Source organism: Sebastes umbrosus, chromosome 5, assembly GCF_015220745.1.
Source record: "Sebastes umbrosus isolate fSebUmb1 chromosome 5, fSebUmb1.pri, whole genome shotgun sequence".
In the NCBI taxonomy this organism is placed as follows: Eukaryota; Metazoa; Chordata; class Actinopteri; order Perciformes; family Sebastidae; genus Sebastes; species Sebastes umbrosus.
In genome coordinates this window covers 36,920,245-36,942,055 of record NC_051273.1, presented here as the reverse complement: position 1 = coordinate 36,942,055, position 21,811 = coordinate 36,920,245, and the positions used below count along the sequence as shown (strand labels likewise).

The 21,811-nt window shown below is 40.6% G+C and overlaps 2 protein-coding genes and 1 long non-coding RNA gene across 3 annotated transcripts in view; 1 reads left to right on the top strand and 2 right to left on the bottom strand.

Moving 5' to 3' along the window:
• Positions 1-1,133, top strand: part of patj (PATJ crumbs cell polarity complex component) — a 188,088-nt gene extending 186,955 nt beyond the window's left edge. The window contains exon 47 of the mRNA XM_037770302.1: positions 527-1,133. Coding sequence (XP_037626230.1) covers positions 527-673 — 147 coding nt within the window. The 3' untranslated portion in view covers positions 674-1,133. The remainder of the gene's footprint in view (positions 1-526) is intronic.
• A 3,567-nt stretch (positions 1,134-4,700) lies between these two features.
• Positions 4,701-13,701, bottom strand: LOC119487916. Its single transcript, XR_005206810.1, has 3 exons — positions 13,689-13,701; positions 5,731-5,736; positions 4,701-4,846 (listed from the first exon to the last, which is right to left on the bottom strand). It is a non-coding gene; the product is annotated as an uncharacterized LOC119487916 (long non-coding RNA).
• Positions 13,702-14,186: 485 nt separating this feature from the next.
• Positions 14,187-20,327, bottom strand: pdzk1ip1 (PDZK1 interacting protein 1). The gene is made up of 4 exons (XM_037769007.1): positions 20,123-20,327; positions 16,246-16,372; positions 15,851-15,937; positions 14,187-14,650 (listed from the first exon to the last, which is right to left on the bottom strand). Exons 1-4 carry the CDS (start codon positions 20,187-20,189, stop codon positions 14,578-14,580), a joined length of 354 nt encoding a protein of 117 aa, XP_037624935.1. The 5' UTR covers positions 20,190-20,327; the 3' UTR covers positions 14,187-14,577.
• Between the last annotated feature and the right edge of the window lie 1,484 nt (positions 20,328-21,811).

Sequence of the window (21,811 nt, the reverse complement as noted above, 5' to 3'; positions counted from 1 at the left end):
GATGTCATCTGGCGACTTGTAGCAATCTTTGGAGCTAGTGCTAGCTACTTTCATTGGAAAAGAGTTAGCAACACTGTCTGTATGTTTGTCAATCAATCAATGTGTTGTCATAATGACGCTATGAACGTGCGGTACACTTTAGGGTCCGTTTTGGGGGTTTGAAAATATGGTCAACCTAGATTTACCCAAATGTCAGACTGTTGCTTTCATTTTACAACCTGATGGTAGTTGTGTGTTTGCAGAGATTGTGAGGTGCAACCTGTTTTAATTTAGTGATAAAACACTTATGTTAGAACGAGGCTAAGTTTGAACTAATGAACAGCTGCTGTACCTCAGTTTTTAGATTGCGTTTTAGCCGTTTTTTTCACCGGTTGAAATGACAAACTTCAAATCAGCTAACACTCAAAACTTTTTTTCATCTTTAACCTAGTTGTATTTATTAATAACTTTTGTTACTTATAAATGTTGATAGAAAACCTAAATAGATTTGAGAAGGGATTCAGATGTGTGTTGGCGTGTGTTTCAGGGCGCGGCGGCGGTGGACGGCCGTCTGAAGCGGGGCGACCAGATCCTGTCGGTGAACGGAGAGAGTTTGCAGGGAGCGACACACGAGCAGGCGGTCGCTATTCTGAAGAAACAGAGAGGAACTGTCACACTGGATGTCCTGTCATAACACACACACACACACACACACACACACACACACACACACACACACACACACCTGCATGCATACACATATGAATCACCTGCACACACACACACATGAACACAGACGCTCTTGATGACTCTTGGACTACGAATCATTGTGGATCGTGAACTTCGAACGTCCCAACGTGCAAAAAAAAAGAAACAGCATCAGACGGTGCCAACACACAAACACACACCTGAAAACCTGAAACCAGTACACACTGATGTTTGACACCAGTGCATGACAACACTTTAATACCTGAAACAGAGTTTCTCAACCTTGGCGTCAGCCACAGGTGGGGTCACCTGGTACGCAGACAAAGAACGTATATTGCCAAGAAATTAAAGTCAATTGTTCGTTCCATTGCAACATCAGCTTCCGCCATTTTGGACAGAGAGCGACTACCGGACGCCAGTAAAACGTCCGCCCAAAAATTGCTGCACAAAAGTATAACAAAATTATTTCTATTCTATTGTCATATTCTACCGAAATGGCCTGTGTTGAACAATAAAATATAAATATTATAAGCATTTTCAGTCCAAAATGGCAGCAGCGGCTGTCAAAAAAACACTGGAGTTTCATCTCTTTGCTTCTATACTCTTTAATGCAGATGTGGCTATGAGAAACATCTGATATATTGATACTTGTTTGGGTGTGAGGATGATGATCTTGGCTTTAAGAGAAATCTGAAACTTAAACGTGGCGTCACAAGCCAGAAAAGGTTGACATACTCTGTTACTAGACTTCAGTTCAGAATATCATCTAAAAACAAATAGCTATCAATATGGAGTCATGATGGAGTGACATTTATATCCAGCCTGCACTAGTTAATGCAGCCAGACACACAGTCAACATGGAGGTTTGTTTTCTTGTTTCTAATCCAGAGGAACAAAAGGGAAGTGTTGGTGAAATGATGTGTGTTCTCTGACACAGCTGCACAAGTTAGCTTAGCATCTCTGTGGTAAATGACTGGCTAGCTGTTAGCCACCGATTAGCAGTTGTTATAAATGTGGAAACCACCGGAGAGGAGAGTGTGTAAACTGTAACACTCCTGATCGTTCCAACACTCATCAACATCTTTTTTTTTATTCTCCATCATAAAAAACTAACTATTAAAGAACCAGCTGTTAGATAAGCAGATAGTCATCAAAAAGGGACTTTTCTTTTTCAAATTAGCAGTAACTGCATTTTCAAACATGGAAATGTTTTTTAAATTATAATTTTGTCGTAAATTATGGGCACAAATGGAAAATTAAATTTCAGTTTAGTTGAACAATTTCCTTTAAATATTGGCATTCCCAGACTTCCATATAAAAATTTAAAAGCACTTAGCACATTTGGGAAAAGAGGGGAAATCCACTCGTGTAGTTATGAGAAATTACACAGATCCATGGAGTAGATCATTCCTACGGTTCATTGTTTTTAAGTTTTTACTGGTGTTTAATTTGAACATTAAATAACGGGCGAAAATTGGTTAAACCATCAATAACAAAATCTTACTGAAAACTGGTCTTCACTGTTTATCAGTTGAAGCACATTCTGAGCTTAAATAATGAAGACTGTACTAAGAGGTTGCCCACTTTTAAAAATCAGCATAGGTCAAAACCTGTAAAAATTTAAAACAATGAGCCTTAATTAAAACTCTTAATCCATAACAGACAATACTAAAAAGTTCCGTCATGATAGAGACACACATAATTATTGAAGTTATTTTATGTACACAATGTACACAAACATTTCCTGAAGTTTATCGTCAAATTTCTGTTAAATCTGAGTTTTGAATTTTCCTATTTAGTTCTTAAATTCTATACAATCTTATAAAAAATGCCATCATTCGATAAAACATTGATAAACATTTAATTCCTCATACATACACATCTTTCTTTAAGTAATGAATCCATATTGACACATAAAAGAAAACATTATATAAATGTTAAATACTCGTGTCTCCATGGAGATGACTCTCAGGACTTGGTGGGCTTGGAGACCCCCTGTCGCCCCCGGCAACAGATACAGTGTCTTCCACATGATTGTTATCATGGAGAGAAAAATTATAAAATGTGTCTCCATGGAGATTTAAAATGTTTAAGGCTTTCTAGAAGCAGGCGTGAATAAAAGCAACAGACTGACATTTAGGAAAACTATTGTTCTCCGTTTTCTAACAGAGTCCGAAGTTTTAGATATCAGTTTCATCTCTGTAGGTCCAGGATTTGTTTAGCCTAGCTTAACACAAAGACTGAAAGCAGGGGGAAACTGTTAGCCTAGCTCCTTCAAGAGAAAAATATCCACCTTCAAACAACTCCAAAGCTATCCAATTCACATGTTGAATGTTGTTTATTGCATGTAAAAGTCATAGATTAATTACTAGTAATATATTAAAGTGTTGTAATGGGTTTTGTATTTACATTAAGGTTTTTTTTTATGGGGCAAAAACACCTTAAAATGAGCCAATTAACATGCAAAGCACCCCTGATTGTATCTTAAAATACCTTAAGTTTTCAGATAGGGTGAAATTAAGGGTAGCTTTGTCACATGGGAAATGTTATAGGTTGGCCGCAGATTTGGGTCAATCAATGGATTTTGTGCATGGATAAAGGGTTGAAAAATAGATTTAAAGACATCTCTGAATATTCACCTTAAATGAAAAACAAAGGCCCTTTTAAGGTTTAAAATAACAGATGGCTTTCATGTTATTTGGGAAATTTTAAGGGATTTTTGTACCCCTTAAAAACGCTCATTCCACACAGGAATCTTAACATATATTACAACCCATTAGGTTTAATGAATCCATTAGTCATCGTTGTAAAAACGAGGATATTGAGCTGGGGAACACAGGACCCTGGGAACATATGCTGCTGTAGAAACGCTAACATTAGCTTTATCAGTTAGCTACACAACACTTAGGCTACACCTGGCAGTTAGTGGCTGTAAATATTTAGTAACAATCTCTAGAGGCTTTAGCCGTCTCTTGCTGGTTGAAATGGCAAACTTTAAAGGTGCTCTGTTCGATATCCAAAGCATTAATATAGCAGCAAACCACTACTGTCTATGTAAAGATATAGAGGAGTAATGTCTTCCTGAGCAGAGAATGAAGTCCCTCTCCCTCTGTGTGTGTTGTAATCAGAGCTTCTCTTTGCTTTTTTGACATAGCCGGGCCGGCCATGCGTGCCTTTTAGTGCATGTTGGTGCATGTGAGCGTGCCCCACTGGCTAGCTCACTGCCACCGTTCTGCACTGCTCTCATATGGTGGTTACAGCTGATAACGCCGTCCCAATCAACGGTGCCGTTGTGGAAGCGTAGAACCCACCCTCCGGTTTCCCTCCAGGTTAACACTGGTAGCTCTGTCACCACTGTAGCCGTTGTTTTAACTGTTAGCACCGTTAGCTGCGGGCCGCCGGCTCAGCCGTCGCCATGTTGAAAGCTATGTGGAGGCTCCCACTCTCACATTTAGCACCTTTAAATTAGCTAACACTCAAAACAGCAGTTTCTCCCTTCTCTCAATTTAAACTCTGAGTTGTATTAATTTATAACTTTTGCTACTTATAAATGTTGATAGCTAACCTAAATAGAATATAACTCCAGTCTTAGTGTAGACAGAGAACAAGAGGATTTACCAACATGTCAGACTGTTGCTTTCAATCTTAAATTGTACAATGTGAAGGTAGTTGTGTGTTTGCAGAGTTTTGCTAAAGTTTAGTGTGATATCACAGTACTCTGTTCAGATATTTAGATGTGTAATTGAAGTATTTAGCAGTAGCCGTAGGCGTCAGAAGGAGAACAGTTTGTTTGTCTCAGCAGGATCCTAAAACATATCAATCAAGTGCAAAGTACTTTATGTTCAGCCTTTTTTTGTCATAATTACTTAATTTTTGGTACTTTTATTTGTAGATATCCGAGTAGGTGAACTGTAATTTATTTTTGATCTCACTGGAAATGAACAATGTATTTTTTGTTGTTTTAATTCTTATGAGCACCAATATGTTTGTGCCAGTGTCTGAATCTTTGTCTCGACAGTCAGAAACCTCCTTGCAGCTTTGGTTTGCCTTCACACAAGACTCATTCAGAGCCGCTGCCAAAAACCAGCTGAGGTTGCACTTTATTTTACATCATTTCTCATCATTCTTATTCTTATTATTTCCTCAGAAGTTTCCTGGACTATTTATAGAGAAAATAGAGAGATATTTTAGTCAGAGCACAATAGATGAATAATAAATAGATTGAAGGAAATTCCTGTGAAGTATGACTGCTTCAACTGCTAAAATAAAATGATGAGGACATAGAGTTGCACAGTGGGAGGAATTATTTCATGTGCCCCTGGTTAGAAGTAAAAGTCCCATTCATTTTTTTGAATTTTTTTTCCATACACAATGTTACATCTTTTTAGTTTAAATTTGTTTACATTTTGTCAAACTGTCCCCATTAAAAGTATGCTGAATTAGCTATTCGATATATTAGCAGCTCCTGTTTGCAGTGTACCGAGGACAACTATCACTACTTTACTTTGATACTGAAGAAAACTTCGACATTTATTCTGGATGGACTTCAGAAATAATGATATCCTCAGCAAGTGCAAGTCACATTGAATGATATCATTATGTTCCGTGTCTGTGTTCACATTTCTCCGAGTTATTATGAGGACTGTGATTCTTGACTCAAATAGAGAGGCAAAGTCCCGCCCCTTACGATGGACCCCATGGGACCTTATTTCGGAAAAAATATGTACGGTAGTAAACGGAGAGAGACAAATATTTTTTTGTTCCCATTTGGATTGCGCCACGAATCACACATATGTGATTAGCTAGCTTAGCTATGACCAGGCACAAATGAATTGTTATCTAACTTGATGTGTTTTATCCAGCGACTCCTGGTCTGTTTATCAGCCGGGAAGAGAAAGAACGACCCTTTGCTTGTGTGAGTTCATCCCAGTAGGAAACACACAGGTATCGCAGCTTCAGCGAGAGAGACGTCACTACACAACTTTTAGGTGTGTAGTCTTTCTAATTACGTATTTTCACAGTCTGATACTTCAACAGTTTTACAACAAACTGACACTTTCTTGACTTGCAAAATTATCTTTGAAATAGATAAACATCATATGCGTGAGTCATGGAGGGAAAACAGGATCAAAAAATGATTTGTCTCTTGCCGTTGACTACCGTTCATATTTTTTCCGAAATAAGGTCCCATGGGGTCCACCAGAAGGAGCGGGGCCTCGCCTTTCTATTAACCTCCTACAGTAGCTTATCTTTGCCTCCTCTTCAAATATCTGGCGCCCCCCTGTGGGGGATTTTGTCTTCCTCTGTTGTCTTTGTCCTGCTTAAAGGGAAAGTTGTATGTTTTGTGTATTACTTACAGTAGATGAAGGTCGGCACACCCCAAGCATCCAGGAGTACCGACACCAGAGCAAAGCAATACAGTGCTGTGGATGGGGACGGCAGAAAAATGTATTTTAGCCACCTAAAAGAAAGGCTCACTTTTAAAAATGTTATATCTGTTTAAAGCTGAAGTAGGCGAGATTGGAGCAAATATGATTAAAAAAAGTTATTTTTATAAAACGTCGCTATATCGTGACAGTAGTACATAAAACAGGTATCCTGAAAAAAATCATGTTCCTCTGTGTCCTCCGGTGTCCTCCGTTGCCCCTAACGGCATCTGCAAGATTTCACAGACCGGAGGAAAACAAGCAGTAAGAGCTGATCTGAGGTCTGCTGTCCATCTGCTGTCTATGATAGCCGGTTGTCAATCACTTGCGAACTCCGACCAAACGGTCAAACTAGGCAGCGCTGATCAAATATGAATCAATATTCTGTTACATTAATGCTTATTACTCTCCTCAGATGTTTTCAGAATCATCTTGTAGTACACGGTTTAGCTGTTTAGGCTCAGATGACAAAAACAGTATAGATACGTTTCACTTTCAGCTCAGTTGGCCGTCGGAAAATATTCTAAATATAGCGTACACTTAAACGGATATACAAAATTTTTAGGTGAGCCTTTCTTTAAGGTCGCTAAAATACGTTTTTCCGCCGTCCCCGTCCACAGCACTGTAATGCTTTGCTCCGGTGTCGGTGCTCCTGTCTGTTTCTCCAAGCTGGGGGAACGCCGACCGTCATCTACTGTAAGTAATACACCTATTATGGATACTATGGATAAGGACCTCATACAACCCCACTTCAAAACATCTGAACTATCCCTTTAATGCACATGAGCTGTTCCAGACCATATCCTGTCATTTCATCATAGTTATAATGTCCTGAACCATGAGTTAAATGACAGTGATGATTTAATTCCCCGTCTCCCCCTGTAATATTCATCCTGTCTGAACGAGGCGTTATAAATTACCAGGAAAATTACCTTATTCTCAAGCAAGTTTGTATTTTTACAACTAATTTCATGAGACACTCGGTGACAACAATGTTTAAGTTCTGGGGGAAAGCGAAGCAGTACAGTGGTACGTATTTTATGATAATGAACCATAGACTGGAAGGACCACATGACAGCCCCCCAAAAATGAGGCCAAAATACCTCAATTGCTTACTGGTGGGCCAAACTAAAAAATCAAAGTACACGTGTTGGCGGGATCTCAATACTCCCCTCCAGCCGCACGATCACTACTAAGCAGACTCTGGCTCCAAATGACATCAAAATCTCAAGATGGCAGCTCCCGTGTCCAGGATATTTTGACTTCACCTTCACTGGGAGGAAGCAGAGACGCGTCATCCATCTTTACAATCTATGTAGTTTCACACACGTTTCTCTTGTCGTTTCCTCGTGTTGCTCCAGTGCAGCGAGCCATGATGCTAAAATCCCTTTAAAAAAAAACACAGCAAAACAGCCATCAGTCAAATCCAGTCTTTTTCATCTACTCTTATTTCTTTAATGAGCATTCTGCAGGTTTTTACAATACTGATATTTTTGTATTTGAGCTTCTCCTCTTTAACATTTCATGACCTAAAAAATTTAAATCAGACTTGTGTAAATTTGAGGGGAAACCGCATTTGGCAGGTTCCACTGCAGGTTTTGTAGACTTTATTACTTGTCTTTGAATGTCCTTAGGTTGAGTTTATCGACACAAATGAAACCAAACAGTTAAAGATGAAACTGTAAAATTTGGGGATCCGGGACTTAGATTCTCAGGTCCAACTGGCTACTAAATTAGGCCAATTTGAGTGAATGTGACAGTTTTATTAAGTTTTGTGAAATAATTGTAACCAAGATCATCTGGGTAGCTTTTCCCAGAGCATTCAACCACATGAGATGCATATATTTGATAAAGATGTGTGTAATGTGGTTCTTGAAGAGTCGTGGCTCTTGTTTGGGCCATTTTACAGTGTAAAAAAATCAGCCTGTCAGCACTCTCTGGTGGACAAACTCTGTACTGGATACCTCAAACATTTGTCTGCTGACATTTACTGTTACTGACCAGACCATATATAATCCTACACTGATACTGAGAGTTCTGGGAGAAGATAATATATAATATATAATGTATCAGTCGGGCTCTAATGGGAGTATTTGTTCAGGGATTACGGCTTGAGGAAAGAGCAGAAATGGGACAAGTTGTGAATCAGAAACTTGTAAGAATATAAAAATAATGAAACAGCTCAAATCTAACATCCTAAAAAAAACCTGCAGCTCAGCCCCTCCAGACCCAAAGTCCATCACCTGACGTCCCCAAACTGATCAGTCCCCATTTGAAATTGATCCAAAAAGACTCTCTGTTGGCTCTGCTGGGACTCTGACAGCTGATGTGAAACCCGTTGTGAATGATCTTTCTGTCTGTTCTGATGTCAACTCTGTTTGATCCGTGTTTTATTAAAATGTAAAGAGAGCACATCTACTTCGCTGGAGTCTCCTGAATTTGAATCTCTTTGTTTTTTCTTCAGGTGTGTATAGTCCGGTACAGGTGTGAGAGGTCACAGTCTGTATGAAACCTGTCTGTGTTGTCCTCTACAGGTTTCTGATGGGTAGACTCTCGAGGGACATCTAGGACAAAGGTGAGGGTTGGCTGACTCTCCACTGTCCCACTGTTATTACCGACACGTGAACTAACCACAGACTCTCCAATTTCCCACTGTTATTACAGACACCTGAACTAACCACAGACACTCCACTGTCCCGCTGTTATTACAGACACCTGAACTAACCACAGACTCTCCACTGTCCTACTGTTATTACAGACACCTGAACTAACCACAGACTCTCCACTGTCCTGCTGTTATTACAGAGACTTGAAATAACCACAGACTCTCGACTGTCCCGCTGTTATTACAGACACCTGAACTAACCACAGACTCTCCACTGTCCCGCTGTTATTACAGACAGGTGAACTAACCACAGACTCTCCACTGTCCCGCTGTTATTACAGAGGCTTGAACTAACCACAGACACTCCACTGTCCCGCTGTTATTACAGACAGTTGAACTAACCACAGACTCTCCAATGTGCCGCTTTTATTACAGACAGTTGAACTAACCACAGACTCTCCAATGTGCCGCTTTTATTACAGACACGTGAACTAAACACAGACTCTCCACTGTCCCACTGTCCCACTGTTATTACGGACACCTGAACTAACCACAGACTCTCCACTGTCCCGCTGTTATTACAGAGACTTGAACTAACCACAGACTCTCCACTGTCCCGCTGTTGTTACAGACACCTGACCTAACCACAGACTCTCCAATGTGCTGCTTTTATTACAGACACGTGAACTAAACACAGACTCTCCACTGTCCCACTGTCCCACTGTTATTACGGACACCTGAACTAACCACAGACTCTCCACTGTCCCGCTGTTATTACAGACACTTGAACTAACCACAGACTCTCCACTGTCCCGCTGTTATTACAGACACCTGAACTAACCACATACTCTCCACAGTCCCACTGTTTTTACAGACATCTGAACTAACCACAGACTCTCCACTGTCCCGCTGTTATTACAGACACTTGAACTAACCACAGACTCTCCACTGTCCCGCTGTTATTACAGACACCTGAACTAACCACAGACTCTCCACTGTCCCACTGTTATGACAGACATGTGAACTAACCACAGACTCTCCACTGTCCCGCTGTTATTACAGACAGTTGAACTAACCACAGACTCTCCACTGTTCTGCTGTTATTACAGACACCTGAACTAACCACAGACTCTCCACTGTCCCACTGTTATTACAGAGACTTGAACTAACCACAGACTCTCCACTGTCCCACTGTTATTACAGACACGTGAACTAACCACAGACTCTCGACTGTCCCGCTGTTATTACAGAGGCTTGAACTAACCACAGACACTCCACTGTCCCGCTGTTATTACAGACAGTTGAACTAACCACAGACTCTCCAATGTGCCGCTTTTATTACAGACAGTTGAACTAACCACAGACTCTCCAATGTGCCGCTTTTATTACAGACACGTGAACTAAACACAGACTCTCCACTGTCCCACTGTCCCACTGTTATTACGGACACCTGAACTAACCACAGACTCTCCACTGTCCCGCTGTTATTACAGAGACTTGAACTAACCACAGACTCTCCACTGTCCCGCTGTTATTACAGACACCTGAACTAACCACAGACTCTCCACTGTCCCGCTGTTATTACAGACACTTGAACTAACCACAGACTCTCCACTGTCCCGCTGTTATTACAGACACCTGAACTAACCACATACTCTCCACAGTCCCACTGTTTTTACAGACATCTGAACTAACCACAGACTCTCCACTGTCCCGCTGTTATTACAGACACTTGAACTAACCACAGACTCTCCACTGTCCCGCTGTTATTACAGACACCTGAACTAACCACAGACTCTCCACTGTCCCGCTGTTATTACAGACACCTGAACTAACCACAGACTCTCCACTGTCCCACTGTTATGACAGACACGTGAACTAACCGCAGACTCTCCACTGTCCCGCTGTTATTACAGACAGTTGAACTAACCACAGACTCTCCACTGTTCTGCTGTTATTACAGACACCTGAACTAACCACAGACTCTCCACTGTCCCACTGTTATTACAGAGACTTGAACTAACCACAGACTCTCCACTGTCCCACTGTTATTACAGACACGTGAACTAACCACAGACTCTCGACTGTCCCACTGTTTTTACAGACAGGTGAACTAACCACTGACTCTCCACTGTCCCACTGTTATTACAGACACCTGAACTAACCGCAGACTCTACACTGTCCCGCTGTTATTACAGACACCTGAACTAACCACAGATTCTCCACTGTCCCGCTGTTATTACAGACAGGTGAACTAACCACAGACTCTCCACTGTCCCGCTGTTATTACAGAGGCTTGAACTAACCACAGACACTCCACTGTCCCGCTGTTATTACAGACAGTTGAACTAACCACAGACTCTCCAATGTGCCGCTTTTATTACATACAGTTGAACTAACCACAGACTCTCCTATGTGCCGCTTTTATTACAGACACGTGAACTAAACACAGACTCTCCACTGTCCCACTGTTATTACGGACACCTGAACTAACCACAGACTCTCCACTGTCCCGCTGTTATTACAGAGACTTGAACTAACCACAGACTCTCCACTGTCCCGCTGTTATTACAAACACCTGAACTAACCACAGACTCTCCACTGTCCCGCTGTTATTACAGACACTTGAACTAACCACAGACTCTCCACTGTCCCGCTGTTATTACAGACACCTGAACTAACCACAGACTCTCCACTGTCCCACTGTTATGACAGACACGTGAACTAACCGCAGACTCTCCACTGTCCCGCTGTTATTACAGACAGTTGAACTAACCACAGACTCTCCACTGTTCTGCTGTTATTACAGACACCTGAACTAACCACAGACTCTCCACTGTCCCACTGTTATTACAGAGACTTGAACTAACCACAGACTCTCCACTGTCCCACTGTTATTACAGACACGTGAACTAACCACAGACTCTCGACTGTCCCGCTGTTTTTACAGACACGTGAACTAACCACTGACTCTCCACTGTCCCACTGTTATTACAGACACCTGAACTAACCGCAGACTCTACACTGTCCCGCTGTTATTACAGACACCTTAACTAACCACAGACTCTCCACTGTCCCACTATTATTACAGACACCTGAACTAACCGCGGACTCTCCAATATCACACTGTTATTACAGACACCTGAACTAACCAGACTCTCCACTGTCCCACTGTCCCACTTTTATTACAGACACGTGAACTAACCGCAGACTCTCCAATGTCCCGCTGTTATTTCAGACAGCTGAACTAACCACAGGCTCTCCACTGAACAGTGGAGAGCCTGTGGTTAGTTCAGCTGTTATTATAGACACCTGAACTAACCGCAGACTCTCCACTGTCCCGCTGTTATTACAGACACGTGAACTAACCACAGACTTTCCACTGTCCCACTGTTATTACATAGACTTCAACTAACCACAGACTCTACACTGTCTCGATGTTATTACAGACACGTGAACTAACAACAGACTCTCCACTGTTCCACTGTTATTACAGACATGTGAACTAACCACAGACTCTCCACTGTTCCACTGTTATTACAGACACGTGAACTAACCACAGACTCTCCACTGTCCCGCTGTTATTACAGACACCTGAACTAACCGCAGACTCTCCACTGTCCCGCTGTTATTACAGACACGTGAACTAACCACAGACTCTCCACTGTTCCACTGTTATTACAGACATGTGAACTAACCACAGACTCTCCACTGTTCCACTGTTATTACAGACATGTGAACTAACCACAGACTCTCCACTGTTCCACTGTTATTACAGACACGTGAACTAACCACAGACTCTCCACTGTTCCACTGTTATTACAGACATGTGAACTAACCACAGACTCTCCACTGTTCCGCTGTTATTACAGACACCTGTGTATGGACCCAAAGACAATGAACTACGCTTCTCAGGATCCTTGAGTCATGCAGCCATTGGCTGTGGACCCAGAGGAATCTCTTTGTTCCTCCTCTTTCTGCTCTTTCTTCACCTCCTCTTCATCTCTCCTGACCTGTGGAGGTGAGCTGCTGCTCTGATCTATGGCCTGTTAGGAAACAGCCATAGGAACACAAGGAACGTCTAAGGCACAGGACGCGAGAGCCTGCCTTTTTACCTACTAACTTCAAGCTATCAAGCTGCTGGGAAGAAAGTATTGGAGCGATCAGCTTCCTCCAATCTGCACAACTTGATTTGAGCACAGCAAAGACGACATCTTTGACTTGGAACCACAACTTCAACACATGGAATTACAAACCCTTTTCTTCCATGGATTGGTAACGTACTGGGCTTACCTTAGCAGTAGCAATTGCACATGGCTGAGCAAGACTGTTCAACTTTGATTTCTAGAATGTACCTGTTTTGATATGTTTAATGTTGTGATATTATTTTTAGTTAAGATATTCTGGTAGGTGGCTTCGCCACATCTGATGTGTTTAGTTTATGCTTCACATAGACAAGGTCTTGCATGCAAATTAACCTTTTTTTTAACCCACTGCATATCTAACACACATTAAGATCACATACATAAACTGTGAATTAGTTAAACATAAACATACAGCTTTAGATAATCTTAACCCCCACATCACCCCCCTCTCTGTCCTTCCTGAGCACATGTGCTCCGAAGAACAAAGAGGCCATGTGGTGACATGTTGGTGGCCATCTTTGATCCCGCCATCTTTGTAGTTTTACAGTGCTCGCCCTTTTGTCTGTAGGCAGACATCTTGAGACAAGAAGCCATCTTGTCTCTCTCCCTCTCTCTCTCTCTCACACACACACACACACACACACACACACTTTGTTTGGTTTGTATAGTTTAGTTATTTAGTTAGATTAATATTGTGTTTTAAACCTTTATTATCTTGTAAATAAATGTTTGTGGAATATACATGCTTGTCTGTTTAATGTTGTACAAGAGTGAATAATGCCAACCTCTGCTATGTCAAGAACTCCAATATCCTTCAACCTTTACTATCTAATTTGGTTATTGATTTAATTATTAATCAACATTCCATATTGAGAGTTTAGTATATTTAATGAGACTATATTAACGTTTTGGTTATTGGTCCCTGATTCCAGGGTGGTGCCCCGTTTATTATTAATGTTTATTGATAATTCTTATTAATATTAATTATTTTATTATTATTTATTTATGAATTTGCTAATAACCAAACCTGTTACTGCCAAATCCCTACACCTGAACTAACCACAGACTCTCCACTGTCCTGCTGTTATTACAGACACCTGAACTAACCGCAGACTCTCCACTGTCCTGCTGTCATTACAGACACATGAACTATCCACAGACACTCCACTGTGTAAGTGTTTTCAGTAAAATGGGACTTTACTGTCAGAGTGTTTAATTATTAATCGCAGGTCATTCTTTCATTGATCAGTAATGAGAGCCGACACAGCAGTTTGTTAGAAACGATAACTTATTAATCAGCACAAAGATCACAGGACAGAGAGCTGCTTTTCCCTGTTTACTGCTCTGAAGAGGTGACTGAAAAACATGCAAACACAGTACATAATATATTGATCTACTTAAAGCCTCAGATCTAATAAACAAATACTAATAATCTCACAATTTCTGATAAATGATAGGATATGAAGGTACAATGAAAATTAAACAAATCAAGCAGTCAGAAATATTTCAGTAAATTCAACATGGATGATAACTGAAGTTCATCACTCTAAGCTCCACCCGCTGGGGACAACAGGTACAACAAAACAAAGACAACATTAAATGTGTTTTTGTTTTCTATAAAAAAAGAATTGTGTGTGTTTTGTGTGTCTCCGTCCAGAGTTGGTGAGGACGCCATTGAGACAGCCAATAGGATCATAGGATCAGTGCAGGACGGTCACATGGCGGTAACTTTGTCGTCAGTGTAGTCGATCACCAGGTTGTCGTAAGTGTTCGTATCGTCTTTGCTCCTGATGGACAAACACACTTCGTTATTAAAACTTAGTCCAGAGTTGGAAGAAGTACTCCTTTACTGAAGTACCTTTACTGAAGTAAAAGTACTAATACCACACTGTGAAAACACTCCACTACAAGTAAAAGTCCTGCATTCAAAACTTTATTTAAGTAAAAGTATTATCAGCAACATGTACTTAAGTACTGAAGGTAAAAGTACTCATTGTGCAGTAAAATCTTCCCTGTCAGTGATTTACTATTATATATGATGTTTTTGGATTAATATTACTGCTGCATTAATGCGTATGATGTATTTTACTGCTGTAGATGTTCATGGTTGTGCTAATTTTAACCCCTTTATATACTGTTGGGTAGTTTAAGCTACAGCAATGCATATATTATTACCTCTGCCAAGGCCAAAGGCCTAGGAAGGAGGTTATGTTTTCACCGGCATTGGTTTGTTGGTTTGTATGTTGGTTTGTCCGTTTGGAGGATTACTCCAAAAGTCCGTGATGGATTTGAATGAAATTTTTTGGAGGGGTGGAGTGTGGCACAATGAACAATCCATTAGATTTTGGTGGCAATCCGGATTATGATCCGGCTTCGGAATTCTTTTAAAAAACTCCGCTCAGCCTGTGCATTAACACCACAGGCTTTACAGTAGGACATGTGCAGTGTAACTGATGACACGTTCATGACGCGTCACCCAGCTCTCTCCTTCTGCCAGCTTTCCTCATCAAACATGGTGACATCACAGTTTACTTCGACCAAAGCACACTTGGTGACTGTTGCAAAGAGTGATGACGACGCTTTAGGTGAGTTTTATTTCGTTTCTGACCACTTCCCCTGAAGTCATTTTATAATGCTCTGCTGATCTCAACATAAACAAAAACACATGTGGATGATGGTGCAAGCTGAACGGTCTGCGCTGAGTGCACTTCTAGTATTATATATATTCTATAAGATCTTCATATGTTCCTAGCATCGCTGTCCTTTGAGAACCACATATCTCTAAAAAGTCAACTTTTCATGGTGTCAGAAAAACAGCCCTGTTTTCTGCTTTGTGATGATGCATTTTCCAGCTGATCTGAGAGGCTTTTAAAATAGTTTATTTAGCTAGAGAGAGAGAGAGAGAGAGAGAGAGAGAGAGAGAGAGAGAGAGAGAGAGAGAGAGAGAGAACAAATAATGTGAAGTATTTATTTGTTGTTGGTCCTACCTGACCATGTCCAGACTGGTCTCGTAGGTGTTTTCGTTGGTCACGACAAATTCATTTTCTTTCACCAACTCCACAGTGGTCTTCCTCCTGCAGACAGATGCACTTTATTTGGACTGCATTATTAAAAATGCCTACGTTGTCGCGGTGGCATAAAAACAAAGTCCATAAAGAAAAACAACTAATATTTTTCAAGATTTTTCATCATTTTCTTTCATCAGTTTAAGGCTGTAACTAACAATTACTTTACTTATCAAATACACTGACGATTATTTTATCAATATGTCTGTAAATTGTACAAAAACTATTAAAAAAAACACCACATTAAATGAACCCTGCAATGTGTGTCTATTCAGTTATATAAATAAAAAGTTATTAAAAGCTCTTCTCTGACTGACCTGCTGGGCTTCTCACACCAGGCCTTCTTCACCAGGAAGCCGACGAAGGTGAGGAAGAGGAAGGCTGCGACGGCGATGAGGCCGGTGAGCCACTGAGGCAGCAAACGCTCATCAATCTGAGTCTGGGCTGCAAAACAAACACATACACAGAGGTCAGAGGTCATCCACATCTCTCATATATGTTTGTTTAAATAAACTGCTGTTTTAGAATAAACAATTAGCTAACCTTTTACCAGACTTGTCTCAATGACCCCAATAATAATAACAATAATGAAGAAAAAAAAACTTGATTTCCCTCTGAAATGTAGTGAAATAGAAGCAGCATAAAATAGAAATACTCATTTAAAGTACCACTACATCACACTTGAACTTAAAGCTGCAGTGGGTAGAAATGGAGCAAATATGAAAAGTTATTTTTATAAAACGGTCACTATATCCTGACAGTAGTGCATGAGACAGGTAATGTGAAAAGAATCATGTGCCTCTTTGTCCTCTGGTGCTCCTAATGGCATCTGCAAGATTTCACAGACCGGAGGAAAACAACCAATCAGAGCCGAGCTGGAGCCTTGCCGTCTCTGAGCAGCTGTCAATCACTCACAAACTCCCATCAAACGGTCAAACTAGGCAGCGCTGATCAAATATGAATCAATATTCTGTTACTGTTATGCCTATTTCTCTCCTCAGATGTTTTCAGAATCATCTTGTAGTGTATTGTTTAGCTGTAAAATGAGAAAGTTTGTGACGCAGCAGCCATATTGAGATAAGTTGAGGAAATATCAAGCACCGCCCACCAGCCGGAACACAGCCAATAGGAACGCTCTCTCTCTGAAATGACCTGTGATTGGTCAAAGTCTCCCGTCACAGGCTATATGTTTTAAAGCCTGAAAACAGAGCCATGAGGAGGTGCAAGAACACTTGAATTACAATATGCTGAAAGGTGGAATTTTTGCCCAATGATGCCAAAAACGTTCTGCCTACTGAAGCTTTAATAATACAAAATATAATCAACTATAAAAACATGATATATTATTATAGGCTAAGCTACCCATCTGTATATAAATAAATTAAAATGAGTTCCACCTTTACCAGCTGCAACATTAAAGTGAACACATTAATGCATCGATAATTATAATCCAGTAATATATATTATTCTGAAAGGAGTCATTCTGCATAATGACCTGAGAACTTTTACCTTTGGTACTTATATTTGGATGGTGCTTTCACACCTGTAGTTGGTTCATTTGGTCCAGACCAAGGGAATAATGATACATCCTGTTCACACTGACTGATTTTTTACAAATGAACCAGAGGAGTAAACATGAATAATGCAGAGTGATGGGTTACTCGCTGTTGGACAGTTTTGAGATTGTCATCCTGCATCATCAGGATCTACGTGAGAAAATCAAATGCCGGTGACTGTCTTCTGAGTTTATGGAGCACTTTGAGGCTTCTGATGTGTATATTAATGGTATTTGATTAATAACATATTATAAGGATTATTAGTATAATTAGACTGCAAATCGACCGCATGTTTATGATGAATAATGCTAGAGACAGGACTATAGGGGAGACCAGGGGCAATTGTAAAAAGTTTTGGTTTTGATGTCATTACTCAAAAACCTCTTGAGCTATTTGGATACACTTCTTACGTAGGTAACTTGTATTTGTGTTCTACTTGTTCACAGTCATCGTATGTTCTTACAAGCAATGTTAGCGTCACAATATTGATTGAAACTCGGGCCGTCAGTGTGAACGCGTTAATAACACGCAAGTTCGTTTTAACGCCACTAATTTCTTTAACGCATTAACGCAACTTGCGAATTTTAGGTTGTTTTAATGCTAGAGTGAAGATACTGGCATCATATGAAACTAGAAAAACTGAGGAATCCATCGGTACCAACCATGTCATACTAGCTTGTCGCAGAGGAGGCTAAATAATGCTACAAAGTTATGCTAATTTTGGCGAGGAAAAACTGGTATGTCCATTTTTAAAGGGGTCCCTTGACCTCTGACCTCCAGATCAGTGAATGTAAATGGGTTCTATGGGTACCCACGAGTCTCCCCTTTACAGACATGCCCACTTTATGATAATCACATGCAGTTTGTGGCAAGTCATAGTCAAGTCAGCACACTGACACACTGACAGCTGTTGTTGCCTGTTGGGCTGCAGTTTGCCATGTTATGATTTGAGCATATTTTTTATGCTAAATGCAGTACCTGTGAGGATTTCTTGACAATATCTGTCATTGTTTTGTGTTGTTTATTGATTTCCAATGATAAATGCACATACATTTGCATAAAGCAGCATATTTGCCCACTCCCACGTTGATAAGAGTATTAAATACTTGACAAATCTCCCTTTAAGGTTCATTTTGAACAGATAAAAATTGTGTGATTAAATATTTTAATCAATTGACAGCCCTACTGCAGAGAAAACATTTGAATTTGCATTAATACATTCTTAATCACAAATTTATTTTACTTGCAATAAAACTTTTTTGATTGCATGTTGATAGTTTTGCTCTCAAACCTTTTCTGTTTGCTTGCATAATAAAGAAACAGAAGTAACTTTCGGCAGGCAGGGAGGAATCACCACAGACCATGTACATCATGGTTTTATGGTCTTGTTTCTGATTGGAGATATTTGAGATGTTATTTGTCCCCGGTCTCCCCTACAAAAGCCCTTTTGCATGCTCCCAGATGACTGGTGCGAACGTCGAGGAACGTACAGACTCGTGCATGGGTCGTATTACTGTGGGATAGCTGCAAGCCCCCAGGAAGAGCGCTGGTCGTCGATCCCAAATTTCGTAGTGGTCAAACGGCGGTACTGAAACTTCCTTGTCCGTCACATGATGCCATTGGGCCCAAAAATACTTTTTCCCATAGACTTCCATTGGGAAAGAGACGTCTGTAACTCTGCGGATAATTTTTTTGGGTCAATCAACTCCCCAGTACGAACACTCTAATAACCCTTACTTAAAAAATTACATTTTTAAAGTTGTAAAATGAACTAATAGCTGAATCCAGAGTTATTTCCCTTCGTCCGTTCATGTGAGTGAGACCCAGACCGAGGCTGGAGCACAAGCCGTGACGACGGCGTGACGTTGGGACCTCGTGACCGAGTCATGTGACCGAGCGGACACTACTGCGCCGGTTCCAAGTAGCCCAAGATCTGGGTACTATTCCAGATGGAAGTCGAGCCATTTAGGCTTCATGCGCCACAAGGCCTATGGAAAGGAGGCTGGATCACAGGCGAACATGGGTCTTGAGGTATGGGGTATGACACATGCACAGTGTAACTGAAGCTGCGGTCGTGCGTTGCGATTGGCTCAATCTCGGCGAGTGCAGACCAGATTTTACTGCGCATGTGTTATACCCCCAAAGGCTTGACGCGTGACCCAGCATCCTTTCCATAGGCCTTGATGCGCCACTGAGCAACTTTCATAGGAATGAACGGGGCCCCGCCTCCAACACTGTATCCAGTTCTCTTAATACATCCATGGATCGCTGTCACACACTTTTTAATGGAGTTAATGAACTGACAAAGTACACAAAGGCGGAAACAAGTACAGCAGTTTTCACAGCTTTTGATCTAGTAATCATGGAAAATTCACGCGCTGAATACAGATCAATTATAAGATTGCTTCCTGAACAGATTTCACTGAGCTATCAGCACAGCAGATGGATTTATTAGTAGTTTAGCTTTTGAAATCATGCTAAAATCACATGTCTGCTATCATAATATCCTGTGGTTGGTTCGTTTGCTTTCACACCACAAACGAACCGCAGCAGAGGCGGACCGAGACCCGCCTTTTCAAACAGTCTGGGATATAACCGTCTGTCTAGTTGCTGTCAGTAGAGTAGGAACAACTCGTACCTCTCTGGGCCGTTACCGCTCCGACACTCAGCAACAAACCGGAAATCACTGCACTAAGTTGTCCCATCGCTGATCGCTGCTCCTCCGCTCTGACGAAAGACACAAAGTTGTGAAAAAGTAAAGAACCACAGCGAGAATCAAAGCTGAAGCTTCAGATGTCGTGTTGAAACTTCAACCCCTGAGTGTGAAATGACCAGCAGAGAGTAGATCAGCGGCTCAGGTGTTCTGTTAATGTTTAACTCAAACTCACAATACAAACGGTGACTCACAGCAGGAACAGCCTTTATCTCTCTGTCTTTATGGCCCAATAGGCCTTTTTCACGGAAGACATTTTGACTTGTCGCAGTAAGGAAAGCACAGGTGTACATAATGAAATGAAACAATGGCTGCATTCAATTCAGCTGCTTTGATTTCAGGGTCATGGTATTGTGCATGCTGGCTCACTATCATTGTTCATTCCTTATTCATCGTTTGACAGATTTTAGGCATATTTTCCACTGGGGATCGAGAGAAGTGTCCTCTTCTTAAATAATTAAATATATCTTATTTTTATATTCCCTGTATTTATAGTTGTAGTTTGATCTACTCAATAAAAACTCTCTAAACAAGTACAGATTCTCAGTTTTAGACGTCAATCTTCAATTTTCCTGAAAAGCTGTCTCCAACTGTGTGAGAAAATGGCTTTAAATAAGCACCGGATGGTTGTTTACAAGGGCGTAGGTTTGGTTTCAGAAGTGGGAAGTCAGAGGTTCTTCAACAAAAAAATACAAGTAAAATAAATGTCATTGTCTTCATTTAAATAAATGATAAAGTATAATTAAATTGGTTATTATGCTTTCTATAATAATTGTAGTATACCAAAAACAAAGCGCGAGCTGAATAATCACCTCCTTATGTTATATAAGAAAAATGTTTGACAAATATTCAAACTACAATTTCCAATGTCAACAATGAACCTTTAAATAGATAAATAATGTTTTATTTCTATCTTTACTACAAAGAGCTCTGTCTTTTACTGCATTATCTTAGATTGCTGATTAGTCCAAGCATCTTTTAAGGAGAATCGTCTGTAAATAAAAACAGCTAAATTATTTTCTTATTGCGGCACGTTTTTCATTAATTAAACGCACAATATGTCATTTCTGCCAATAACGGGCTCTCGATCAAAACAATAACAGAAGGATGACGTCGAAAAGTAGCGTGGGATCATGGGAGTTGGCGTATTCACCATTGCAGGTGAAAATCCATCTGACGTGACTCAGAAATCATGTTCACGGACGAGGTAATGTGTAAAAGTTTTATTCTTGTTACGTTCAGTCATGTTTATTCACATTATGTCATTTCATTCTAATGAAATAGCGTAACGTTGATTTGCTAACTTACCATTAGATGAGTAGACTGCCCATACAGCTAATGTTACTGTAACGTTAGCTAACGTTATGTGGTGAATTTCATCGTGGGTTTGCCCAGCGCTCTGAGGCGTGGTCAAAACAATCAAATTAAAAACAAATTGTGTGTTGTACGCTGTTGTAACCTTAAGACGGAACCCTACACATTAGCTTGGTGGCTGCAACAAATGGCGATGGATAATCGTGCTCCATCACTCCTGCACTCCTCTTGTTGTTTTTTACAAATGATGGTTCAAGCTGAATTTGAGGATGTAGTTACTCTAAAATTACTTTTTTTGTG